The 13,879-nt window shown below is 38.6% G+C and overlaps 1 protein-coding gene across 1 annotated transcript in view; it reads left to right on the top strand.

Moving 5' to 3' along the window:
- cerkl (ceramide kinase-like) overlaps positions 1 to 13,879 on the top strand; it is a 47,892-nt gene that overhangs the window by 27,476 nt on the left and 6,537 nt on the right. Inside the window, exons 5-6 of the mRNA XM_056754512.1 lie at positions 4,516 to 4,658; positions 11,160 to 11,234. Of these exons, the coding sequence (XP_056610490.1) occupies positions 4,516 to 4,658; positions 11,160 to 11,234 (218 nt within the window). The remainder of the gene's footprint in view (positions 1 to 4,515; positions 4,659 to 11,159; positions 11,235 to 13,879) is intronic.

Below are 13,879 nucleotides of genomic sequence, written 5' to 3'. Positions count from 1 at the left end.
AAACATTGAGTGAAGATGAGGATCGTGTTGAATGGTGATTAATTTGTGGAGTATGAAGGTGTTGAGAAGGCTTGTATCGAGGGGTACAGTTCGAGAAAATAAAGACATCAGGCTCTGCTAGAAAGATGAGGCCGAGGTGTATTGCGTAAGGGGATGTTGCTTGCTTAGGACGTCTTTGTCAGCATGGGTGAGGATCACAGAGTTTGATAATAGGGTGGTCTGAAAGGTGGTTTTGGGTTCAAAGGTCAAACAGATATGCGTTGTCCTGGCTAGCTATGGGTCTGTAGAACAGGTAGAGCAACTGAAGAACATCTCTGGCTTGATCTTCTGTAGAACGCAATAAGATAGTTTGAGAAATGTCTTAGTGGTTTTTTGCCCGTACAATTGAAGTGAATGGGGGCCAATGTTGTTTGGTTACCAACATTCTTGAAAATATCTTCTTGTGTGTTTTGCAAAAAAAGTCAGACAGGTTTGGAATGCCACATGGGTGAGTAAAGGATGCAAAAATGTCTGTTATGGGTGAACTCTTAAATGAAGTAATGATAACTAAGGTGATTTTTAAATGATCAGCACTAGTATTAAGTACCATATGGTTTATATTGTATCTTATACGCTTACGATGATAGAATTCACTATGGCTCATAGATTTTTTTGCCCCCGTATCGCAGAGCAATAATTCTCAACAACAGAACGCTGAGGATCACGTTTGTGTAAAATTTCCACATCAGTCACGAGCTGTCTATGCGTTCCAATTTCACAGGCTTATTCTTTATTGAGGGTTTATAAAGATGATGCTCTGACGACTTTGAAATTTCATTTGTGTCTGCGTGACAAATCACTGAGGATATCTAAGCTACTTAACCCAGCAGCAAAAAAAGGGACAAAAAGTCACTTATTGTTGTTTGCCCAACGGGTAAATCTTTGAGCATGAAAATCTGTGTCAGTACTACTGTAACCTCAAGTGCCCTACAGAGTTTAATTCAAAAGAAATTCAAAGAGAAATGTACAGATTGACATACATGAAAAAATGAATTCAGTCTGTCTTTACTTACTCGAATGTTGTTTCAAACCTGTATGACGTACTTTCTTCCTTCCGTGGAACACAAATCTAGATGTTAAGCAGAATGTTGGTGACTGACACCGGCAAGTCACTGTTCACTTTCAATGCCTGGAAAAACAAAGGATAGAAAGTCAGATGGGTTTGAAGTAGGTTGAGTGTAAGTAAAGGATGACATCAGTTAATTTTTCAGATGAACTAAGCCTTTAAATTGTCGCAGCAATCATGAGTATGACTAAACAAAGTGTCTGTGCTAAATGTGAATGCATGTCATAAAGTGAAGGAAACTTCACAGATACCCCGTGATGAATGTGTAGGGATCAGTGAACACTGCGTAGGGATCCTGTGAATTAGTACGCAGCTGCAGTATGTTCTCCTTTGTTAGCACAGTAGGTGGCCTGAATAACTACAAACACTCTTTCTTAACAGGCAATCATTCATAACTTTTGTAAGAAGTAACAGTTTCTGTTCACAGGGATTACTGGAGATGAAGAAACTATTTTAGCATGCACGGCGCGAATAATAAACCACAGAACTTGAGAACTATAGCATGTCTTCTCAAGGGGAAAGTAATATATCTAATGTCTAAGCTGAAATTGCATTAAATAGTTGAGAGCTTGTTAAGAATGAAAAAACCATGAGGTGTTTTAACACAGAGAGGAGCTCACCATCTTGGACACCTCAGCAAAAGCCCCAGAAATCCGACTCTGACTTTCAGTTTTTCCCTTCAGAGGAAACGTGTTATCGCTCTCGAAAGACAGGCCAACTCAATCCCCCTGACCTCATTCATCTGAACTCCATTAATTAACCTCAGAAGATTTAATTCGGCAAAGGTGATAAATTTTTTATCATTAATAGATCCTAACTCATTAATTACTTCTGCAATCGGATGCTTCCCTCAGTTTAAATGGAACGCTGCTATTTCGGTGGCGTCTCATGTGAAGTCACGCGCCGTGCCATACGCACACAATAGATGTTAAAGTGACGGCACATCGGCGATGGAGGCAATTATTCCCCTCACACAATTACGTTAATTATCAGCACCTTGTATGGAAAGACCTTATTTGTGCAGTTTTTGATGGCATCAGGTTGGCTCCTGATAGAAAGTAAATTAGACAGGTGTAACAAAATGAGACTGATGTGCGATGTTGGGATATTTTGAGATAAGTTGCTTTGCTTAACTTTTCTTTGTCAACTTGTTTTGTCCAGTCCTCCTGAATAAATAAATTCAACATAAGGCATTTTACTTTTCGAAAAAGTCACTTAAAGGTGTACACTAAACATGTTGATGACCGATTAAAATAAGAGAGATACTGCGTGTTATCCCAACAGTGTGACATTTGTCAAACGTGAAGAGGAGCTCGTTCAGCTCGACCCCATCCGTCACTCCTCTAAAGCTTTGCTTTGTGTCAGAGTGTCGTGGGTTTGGGGAGGCCTCTCGGTTTGAGCTTCAGCCGCTGAAGATAAGGCACAATCTGGGACAGAAGAACCTGTCTGTGCTTTTTCCAGGTGTCAGATGGTTAGTCATGCTTACTGTTTCATTAATAACCCAAAGGGGAGCACGTTAGCTTTGATGTATCCTTATTTACTCTATCCTTATTTACTCTATCCTTATTTACTTTTCGGTAGATTGTAGGGAAGACAAGGGCTAGTCATCTGTCACCACATAGTGAATATTTCTCTTTAAAGTCATCTTCACACACATTCACGTTGTGTTTACATGTCTGATGGTGTCTTTACATAGATAAAATACTTTAATACTGTATAATCTGCATTCTATAATCATAAACATACATTTGTACATTTACAGAAGTTACATATGAAGAGTTCATTTGCAACATATAACTTCATTTTTAGAAAAGCTAAAAAATTATGTTTTTATTGTGTTATTGTATTAGTTAGCTGTATTTTGAGTTGTTATCCCTAAATTGTTACAAAATTGCAGTTTGATTGATATTAATTGGAATGCACAAAAAAAACTAATGAAATGCAAATTAAATAAAGACTGAAGCCTTTTTCAAGTATACTGTTAAAAGTTACTGATGTTTACTCATCGCAGCAATTTCCTCACTTACCAATTTACCCCAATCTCATCTACAGTGGATCAAAACATTATGCACACATTTTTATCCCAAACACCTGTGACTGCAAGGTCACAGAACTCATTTTGAGAGTGGTACGACTGCTTGCTTCTTAGTGGCAGTTATGTCTGCTAAACACATCTATTTGTGAGATTGTACAGTATTGCTAAAGGGCATTTCTGAATTAAATGTAATCAGCTTTACTCTGGTGTGTTCATTTATTAGTAATGTGCTTAAAGCAGATTAGTGGGCTCAACCGTTTTAATGATTTATACTGCTGGTGAGATCTGACAGATTTTCTGCCATTCTTTAAAAAAAGGACATTTCCCAATTAGAATACACAGCCTATCTCCCTCTAGACACTTCCATAGTTTAATCTACCGCTCAATACAATGTAATGGGAATGATGATTTCCATTAATTGAAATGGATTCCTCTAAAAGAGAATTGCTGGCTTGGAATTTATAATCATATTAAGGAAATCCTGAATGTTAACCATGCCATTTTTGCAGTTGTAATCTTTTTATTAAAATCAAGTCAATTAAATAGGCTTTGGTCCAAAATCTATACGCTTTCTCGCTTTCTACTGCCTATGTAGCTAGCAGACGTTCAAGTCCGCATGCAAACTAAAATGGAACCTCAAGTGACCAATTTGCTATACTCTAAAGGATGAAAATACACAGCATATGCAAATTTAATATTTTATTACTCCATTTTTTAAACTAAATTCTCCATAAAGTATTATCGATAGTCTTCTCAATGAAAGTTGCTTTCCAAAAACGATCCTGCCCCCTTACGAAACAAAAATATTTGGGAGAAAATATAATGCAATTTATTATATAATGCATTTCCATATAATCACATGCTGGATTTACGAAAGCGGCAATATATGTATCATTGAATATTATGTCATATACATTGAATAATTTAAAAACGATTTTGTAATATATGATACTATTCTATTCTTAACGTAAATTCCTTCATTTTTCACCTTCGGAACAGTCGTATACGCCACAAATCCCTCGTTCCTGTAGCTTAAAGGTTATGGGTTTGATTTCGGAGCACACACATAGAAATAAAATGCATACCTGGTTATTACTTGATAAAAGTGTCTCCAAAATGCATCTACGTAAATGTAAACATAGTATGCCTGTGATGCCTTAAAATAGCGCCTACATAGGCTTTGGAATGAAGCCATATTGTTCACTCAACAATTATATTATTAAACGTGTTAATCGTGAACTTCCATATGGACTTACATTCATGCACATATGAACGAACAACAACCTCATGTACATGTGGGTTAGCCAGCCTTTGGCCATGATGTTAGGTCACATGACTCACCGCCCGTGCATTTGCTCTCTGTCGTTCACTGTAGAGTGGTGTGTGTCGGGGGAGATGGCTCAGTGGCTGAGGTGGCCCACGGGTTGCTTCTCCGGGCCCAGATGGACGCTGGGAGGGACACAGACTCCATCTTCACGCCTGTCCAAGCAGCACTTCCTCTCGGCATAATACCAGCAGGTGAGGATCAAGGGTGGTGCCTTTTGTACTTCTGCAGCTGTCTTCAGTACAGCCCAAAACTTACAGCACCTCTCTGGAGATACATTTGTTTTGAGGAGATGGAGAAATTTATTGTATTTGAAGAGTTCATTTGCAACAACAGTTCACTCAAATCATGTTTTATTTTTATTGAACATTCCAATTAATATTTTTGATTGTCTGATTTTTCAAATAAACTCGTCATTTGGTAAAAAGTTGCATTTGGCACCACATGTGCACTATAACACCAATGCCATGCTTTTAAATAAGGGCTCAGTTTTGCTTGTGGTGCATTGTATATAATTCAGTTCAATTCGAAAGGTTTATCGTCTAAACCTACACAGGTAAAAAAGGGGTCTATCAAACCTTACAATAAAACAACACTACCACACACAATGCTGTATAAAACTTAAAAATCCAGAAAACGATCAAATTCAAAACTAAATGATTCATCTAAAAACCTGTTAAAGATTAATCTTAAAATCAGTTTTCTTATACCGAGCCTTTTTCATCAAACTTGGGTTTGTTTTGAATGTTTTTGTTAAAAAAGAATCAGGAAATCACAGTCGCCTTTAAATCATTTCGTGTTTTGGGTTGCCAGGTTTATGCCAGTATAATATAGGCAAAGAGGCTAAAATCACTTACATCTCTTTTATGCAAACAAAAAAACAACATAAAACTCAAAATATGACTGGTAGTAAAAACACGATAATCTACGGCAACAGCCTTCTGGGTAAGGCAACATTTTATATTTCATATTTCACTCCTGCGTTGAAACAATCAGAGGAGCGCTGCCAATTAAAAATCGAACCCCGTCGTAATTTGTGTCTCCAATTTCTCCGCTGTCAGAATGATTTAGTTTGATTGTGTTCTGAAACTCATCTAGCGAAAACAAACAAGCAGCTCATAACAGCGGCAAGCGAGTGTATCATTATCAAATTGATTTAATCACAGTCAGGCCTCTCTGAACGGCCCGCTCCCACACCCAGCTAATTGCCTTTAAGAGTCTAAACTGGAACATCCTCGATTCGACTCTCTTCGGCTGCCTTTGAAACAAACTCCACCGGCCTTGAATCAGAGACCTGGGGCCTTGTGTATTGTCCAGGACAAATGCTCAGATATTTTTTCGGTAAGGTGGCAGAGCTGACCTCACTGCGCTGCCAAGCTTGGGGGGAAGAGGACGGGAGGGCAGGATAGAGGGGTACGGCGATGTGAGGCGGGCCCGGGCCCTAATTTTCTGGCCAAGAGATTGACCTTCACTTGTCATTTCAGGCACAACAAAATGGAGTGCTGTTGTTAGGAGCAATGGAAGCTCTCCAACTCTGTGCCCACAGCAAACTGACCGTACCGAGGTCACGCTTTCTCTTCATTAGTGCCCAGTCCCCAGGGAGTATTCGTAAACAGTTTCCTGTCACCGATGGAGAGGGACAAAAAAACGCCACCTCGCCCCTGCCGTTCTTGTGCACAGGTTTGAAAGTGTGATATTAGACTCGGGTCCATCCTCAGTCAAATCTCACTCTTTGTTACAAAAACACTTATGTATCGTATCAATCACAGTGATTTAGCGCTAGTCATTAGCATGTGCGCATCAATAAAATATACATGAAATGCCGCCATATAGAAGCAACGTTGATGTCTAAAAAACGTTGATGTCTGAAACAACAACTTTCTGTCTGACATTTTAAATGATAAAACAAACAAAGATTACATTTTCTTCTCAAATATAGCCAACTCTAAAGAGCTTTCCAAATGCATTATTTACACCATGCGGGGTAAACACGCACCGCCCCGACCAATTAAAAGCTTTCTCTAAGCGCAATGGTATATGCTCCCCGGTATGTATGGCATATAAATCGCAGGCTTCTAATTAATTTGCCCGCTTTTAAGGGTTTCTGGGGGACTGTTAATTTCTTTGATATTCCAGGCAAAGAACCAAAATGTTGGTGCAGTTTCCGCAAGACTCTTAGACATGCTTGACTAGCGAGTCGTTGCATCACATTCATCTGCCTGGATGAGGGAGACATTAACTGCCTTATGAATATTCATGCTGTCTGCTTAATTAAGTTAATTGTTCTGCAGAAGTGCTCCTACTTCCAAGGACATTTTTTTTCTCAACCCCCCTCTACGTCGCTCTCTCTCTCATAGCGCCCTTCCTTTCTTGCATCCCCCCGTCTGTATAACTGGGCTCTGGCGTCATTCTTCATCAGGTTCTGGAATGGAGATGTGTAATATATGGACGCCGTTGGCACAGGCTGTTGCTCTGAGCCTTGCGGGAGAGGCAGATGCACGTTTGAAATGTAGTGTTAACGCACAACGGCGTGATACAGACACCAGCGAGCGACAAAAGAACAATGCCAAGCAGAATACGTAGCCATTGTCTAACGCGCAGCGTCGAAGAGTTTGCCGAACCTCAGGTGGGCTTAACCATCGATGCGGTGATCTCAAGATCTTTGCTGGAAATGGTAATTTTAGCATTCGGATAATGAGTTTTTAATATCACACTCGCTGAGACTGTTGAGCAGACCACATTCATTATGAGATTGCTTTTAATTGGCAGTACACCAAGCTTTATAATACAGTTTAGTACCCACTAAAACCCTGCAGAACACAAAACAAATAGCTTCTTGTTTATGAGAGGAAGTTAGATCTGTTCCAAAACCTAGTGATCTACCTAAGGAAATGTTCTGCAGATTTAAAGTGGCCATAACTCGGTTTCTGCACATCTCATGTTAACCTTGAGTATTTAGAGAATAGTATCGCACCCTTCAAATATCTCTAGAGTCATTAGTTTGCGACGCGTTTGGTGGGGATTGCCAACAAAACATAGACATATGACTCAGTTTCACTTACCGCGTGAGGTTCATGTCCGGCATCTTAAGCACTGTGTCCGCGCAATCTATCAGTTTCAAACAGTCTCCAAATCCAGCGTTATATCCACCGTTTATGTAAAATCCATCACTAAAATGCCGTGAACAAACAAACATATCTCAACATCTCTCACTACTTCAAGAGTAACGAGTTGCAGCTGCAGGCCCACAGAGCAGCCAATGTTGAGGGTAAGCGGATCTTTTTATCGCTTGTCGGTTGATGTGTGGGCAGGCTATTTCTTTCGCATTGTCGTGGTCATGCTTTTCCATGAGAATTGCCCAGTAAGGGACTAAGAAAAGTTCTTACAAAACAGATTTTCATGTTCGAAAAACCTATGCGAATGCTGGGGGAGTGTATTGAGCAAAGAAATATTACGTCATACGTCCAACTTTGGACAAGTTGACCATGTCAAGCATGAGTAGACAGCACATTTCACATTGTAAAGAAGTCAGAATGTATGAAACACTGTTGCACATCCCCTTTAAGGATTATATGTGTTGTCCCAACCCAAAGGAACATTTCTTGTGTTTTCAGATGTTTCATTTTAACTTTAACTTAGTTTATATATGAGTATGGAAAACATATGCATTTGAGTCAATTTGAACAGAATAGTTCCTAATGAGATCTTAAATATTGACTTTTGAGTGCAAATCTGAGCTCAGTTTGTGACATTGTAGAGATCTCTTCTGAAGTCCTAATGAAGACATTTGTGAGATTTCCGGGTCTTCATCTCATGAGATGCAGGAGACTTCAGTTAAAGTTTACATTTGCTCTCCTTTTAATCTCATTGATGCCTAGGAGAAATAATTGAGATTTTAAAGAGATCTTCTGTAATCTCTGATATTTCTTTCTTGTTTAGGAATATAAAGACAAACTGCATGTTGCATGTATTTTGCTAGAGATGGCCTTCCCATAATTCCTTGTAAGGCAATGGAGAAATGTTAATAACCATTGAATATATTTTTTAAATGATTAGAAGGTTAAAAAAACTTGCTATGTATTTCTTTCCTTTTATAAGTATCATCCTATTAGCTAAAAGGCCAGAAGTGTCATTGTAAGTTGCCATTTTAGATAGGATGCTGTCTTTAGAGGGAAGCTGTTTATGTAGACAACAGACAACAAGGCATCTGACTAGGTATTGGGACCTAGCCATCATGAGGTGAGATATCTCAGTACGTCAGACAGACAGTGCCATAGAGCCGAGGCCGAGAACCTGGCTTTTTGTTGAATTCATCACAACATATGGAAACTCCCAGAGAGGCCAGGAAGCACAGTGGATACGCGTGTATGAGGGAGGTCTACAATACCAGTGACCCGGTAGGTGGGACGTGGCACGCATACTCGCGACCAAATTCAGTCGGAGCATGAGAGCGTGTGTCCAGCACTGTAGGCCTGGCTGCGTCTTCAGAGAGGAACTGTCTGATCCAACACCTTCGTCCTGTTCTCATTTACAGACATTTGCTTTCGTTCCCTGTTGATCTGAGTCATCGCACTCGCCAGATAACGGCATGAAAGGAAATGCCTACTCACCCGACAAGGACAAACCTCTCTGTGCTGTTTGTCTCTGGTAGTAATCAGTAGAAATACACACACACCTGTTCTCCCATCGCAAGCTGCCAGGAAGGTAAACCATCTTAATTGGCACAAGGCGATATTAACTTAAATTAATGCTCTTTAACAAAGTCCTCATCCTGTAATGATTAACTCTATCTCATCTATTAGATGGACTGAGCTCATGCGGATTTCTTGGACATTTTAAACACATTTCTTTATTAACGCATTTTACTGAATTAGCATATTATAATCAACTGTAAGTGCTCTACAATGTAGCTCAAGAAGAATTAAAATGTATTAAAAATAACAAGTATCGTTTATAATAATTATACATTATAAGACATATCTTTAAAATGGCCAATAGAAATCAGTTATGAACATTTACGTAATTACTCACAATTCAAGGATGCAAGGATTAAAATAATCAAATGAGACGAGACCCAAAAACCTTGATAAATTGGATCTTCCAAATAAAACGGTCTTGTTTACATGCTCAAAAGTATGACCTAATTTTACCATTTAGTATTACGATTTTTTAATTAGACAGCATAAGAGGATAGAGGACTGGAGATCACATCTAGTAAACTATTTAAAATTGAATTCATGGCCTGATGTTGCTCTGGAAGGAAAACACAAGCAAGGATTGTGCATTTTGTAACAAAGACATTAAAGAGTATAATTAAGCATTAAGTCTTAAAGATGGTCATGTTTAAATTCTAACATTGTGTTGATTGTATTACTAGTTTGTATGGTGTTAAAAAACAGAGACAGGAAGTGCTTCAGGACCAATGGTGCAAAATGGTCTGTATAAAGAAACTGACTTGATGGTTTCAAAGCAACAATATAAGCAAACATTACTGCGAATGCTCGCTTTTGTGGACCAAACTTAATTTACGGTACACATCTGCAAAGAATAGAGTCCCTGCAGACTATTTCTGAAAACAAGCAAAGTAAATACAAGTAAAATACATCAGCAAGCAAGTTAAAAGTATGTCTAGCATTATTTTATATTAATTATTATTAAGAACTGTTACTTGGATAAACTGAAGTTACACGATCCATTCAACAAATTGATTATTTAATAGAATTATACTATTCAATACAATATTAAATATGATGTAAGGTTATATTATAAGCCACTAGCCAGACCGATCAACAAACACTGACCGGAAGTTAACTTCGGGTCAGGCGCGTACGTCCAATGCAACCGTCTATAATTAGAGCATAAGGGCATAAATTGTTTAAGAGAGCTGCGATTGGTCAAACAGAAGTTAAAAGGACAGGTGCACTTTATAGGAGTCAGCAACAGGTGCTCAAGAACATAGATACGCAGGAAAGATAGTCTATGATAATAAAGCAAAACTAAATTTCTCCATGATTCTGTAGCCAGGCTTGATAGAATCTCATCACTCACCGAGTGTAAACAGTGTCTGTGAGGAGATACACTCTATAGCAAACATCATGAGACCATATGCCACTGCATTCAGATGGCCTGATAACAACTGAAAGTCTTTATCACAAAATCACCTACAAGGATAACAGAACGTATCCAAATAAAAAGCCTGCTTGCTTACGTAATGTATACATCTGTTAAGAGGAAGTTTAATCACAAATTATTATATTCTCAACAATATGTTGTTTTAAGATGTTTAGATTTTTTCTGTGAAACACAGAAAGAGACTTTTGATAGACCAATTAATATCTCTTAAATATAAGTTTCAGGGACATCAACATAAACAACTGTTATGTGGCCCAAACTTAACTTCTGGTAGACCTCCGCATAGAATCAACAACTGTTGAATTGCTTTAATTTAATACTATTTATATAAACTAAAATATTCATATAAATTCATTAAAATGAAACTCCAATTCTTATATTACTAGCAATTAGCGAGACCAGAAGCTAACTTGTTGTCAGGCGCTTGCATCCATAAAAGTAGCCCATGCAACTTTGCACTAATTTCCAATTCTTCTAAAACGATAAACAGTGACAGAATGTTCATTTTTGTGTCTGTTTATTATTTCTAAGGCTGTTAAAATGTGTTTTATTTTCATCCATAGGTTCTACTGATGTGGTGGCCTGCTCAGTATATGGAAAAATACACTCTGTGACAGCAGCATTGCACATTATCATGGGTATGTGGTTTATTTGTTTCACACACACGCAGGCACACAAACACAGGCGCACACACAGTCCATGCATGAGCTTCTAGCATTCTCTGTCCTTACCGCTTCCTCTCCGTTAACAGTAACGGCCTTGAGGAGCCATGGGACTTCACAAACAGAATATACATGATAATAATATGTAAATGGGATTTGTATTTACTTTTCAATTCCACCGAGTTCTGTGTGCAGGGGCAATAGTCTCATTTTCACCCTCTGGAAGTCTCTCCATCTTTGGTGCATCCCTACAGAAGATCGAGCCGTGGCTTTCTGTAATCTGCTGTTTAATTAGAGTGCACAGACTGTTGTTATGGGGGATGAGAGAAGACAAACCCCCCGCGTGGGCTCTGCCTCTGCAGCTTCGGAGATCACTGTTAACAGGTCCCAAGAAACGAGAGGCAGTCCCAGGAGAGGTGGCGACACGTCTGTCGTCAATCACTCATACAGTCAATGCGCCCGTGAACGCAGATCGTCTTTGACGTGGCCGCGGGCCGCCGTTGGAAGTGTTACTTTTGGTTGGCAGCGAGCGCTGTACGGTACCGTCCGCCATTGGACTGTCTGTGTGTGAGGCGTTTTTTTAAGTTAGCACCAATATGTCTGGGCCATTGTGTCGACTGTGCATGCTCTCCTGGGCTTAGCTTAACAGACAAGCGGATTTGGCTTGTGTCAGGGGATTACACACATGAGCTAAACTAGAATCCTAAAAAAAGAATATTACATACTGGCCAAAATTTTGCTTTACAGCTGAATTGCGAATGGCATGAAAACCATCAGATGCGTACAATAGAATTATCAGGCGAGTGTGTTAATGAGGGTCTTTGTTAAGTGATGCATTGTTTCATTGTTCTATCAGGATTAACAATAAATTACTATTTGCTTTTTGATCATGGAAACCTTAGTTGTGGTTAAGGAGTAATTCACTCAAAATTAAAATTCTGCCTTTATATTGGCTAGTACATAGTTCAAGAGTGAACTTAAAGAGATTGACCCGAAACAAAAGATTTGTCACAAATTCATTACCCTCATGCCTATCAAAACCTGTGTATGATTGTGGAACACAAAAGAAGATATTTTGAGAAATGTCTCAGTGGTTTTGTGTCCATTCATTGGAATCAATGGAGGTCAATGTTGTTTGTTTATCAACATTCCTCAAAATATCTTCTTTTGTGTTCCACAGGCAGAACTAATCCATTTAGGGTGTTTGTAACCATGTGGGTGAGTCATGAATTCGTACAATGTGAATCAAACAAACATATTCGATTCTATGAAAAAAGCAACATTCACCGAAAGTGTCAAAGAAAAAGAGTAAATGATGAAAAAGCAGCTTTTAAAATGTAAAATTAGTTTCGTAGGTATTCAAATGAATTGAATGACCACTAAAAGAGAGAACAAACCTGTATCAATTCCTTTGTTTAGTTGAACACAAAGAAAGATATTTGGAAGAATGTTATCAACTGAGATTTCGGAGGCACTATTGACTACAATTGTAGAAAATAATATTGTATATATGTCTTGTTCTGTTGAACACAAAATTAAATAATTGAAAGATTTTAGGAAAAGAATCAGCTCTGGGGCACTTTTGTCTACAATTGAATTTTTTCTACTATGGCATTCAATTTCCCAGTTAGGTTTAAGTGAATAGCTACTTCTCTGTCTGCGCACAAAGCTCATCACATAGGCTAACTTCAGAAGACCTGAAATATAAACAAACAATGATGATTAAATAATGACAACATGTTTGCGTTTAGGTACTGAGTCTTCAAACTACCTAAAGATGGTTTCAGCGCCAACAACAGATAGTTAACAAATATAAGTTATATGACTTAACTTTCGGTAGATCTCCTTAAAGAATCAATGACTGTTGAGTACTTTTTTAATTCAATGCAATTAATATACAATGAAAGTTTAATGTAAATTAAAATAAAATAAATTGTTATAATATGAACAAACACAGACCGTAAGTTAAATATGGGCCAGGCTAAACATCCATTGAAACCATCCATATGGCTGCAAGCCATTTATCAACAATTGACTCTAAAATCAGATCAATAACCCTCAAAACTGGTGTGCCTAAAACTCTCCGGTCCATTTCTGTTCTCACTTGGCTGCAGACTGGGACGATTACCCCCGAACTGACCCCCACCTGTGAGAGAATGCATCTCATCATTAAATCTTAAGAATTGAGCCATATGGTAGTGTAACTCATAGCTTTTGACAAAAGGGAGGTGTGAGTTTTAAGAACGAGTGTTGAATTTCTTTTGTTCGCCGTGATTGGCACAGACTCGGAGCGCGCGCTATCTCAGCAGGATGTTGAGAAACGTCCTCGTACCGCCATGATTAATTGCTCCATCAAACATCATGGCTCTCGGTACGAACCGCTGAGCTAAGTGTAGGCATTCGTTTGAACAAAAGACGACGCATTCCGACACGTAACATTAGGCATCTTACAGTATGCTAACCAAACGGAAACTTAAACTACGTTCAATGTTATCCTCTTTCTTTTCTTCTAAAATATCTGGCTTTTGTCGCTGTGAGGCATCAACATAAGACACCTGACACGAATGAGCGCGTAATGCCTATTTAGGAGGGCCAATATAGGGCTTGTTCATTTCTAATTA

This window comes from Triplophysa dalaica, chromosome 8, assembly GCF_015846415.1.
Source record: "Triplophysa dalaica isolate WHDGS20190420 chromosome 8, ASM1584641v1, whole genome shotgun sequence".
Lineage (NCBI taxonomy): Eukaryota > Metazoa > Chordata > Actinopteri > Cypriniformes > Nemacheilidae > Triplophysa > Triplophysa dalaica.
This window is presented reverse-complemented; position numbering and strand designations above follow the sequence as displayed.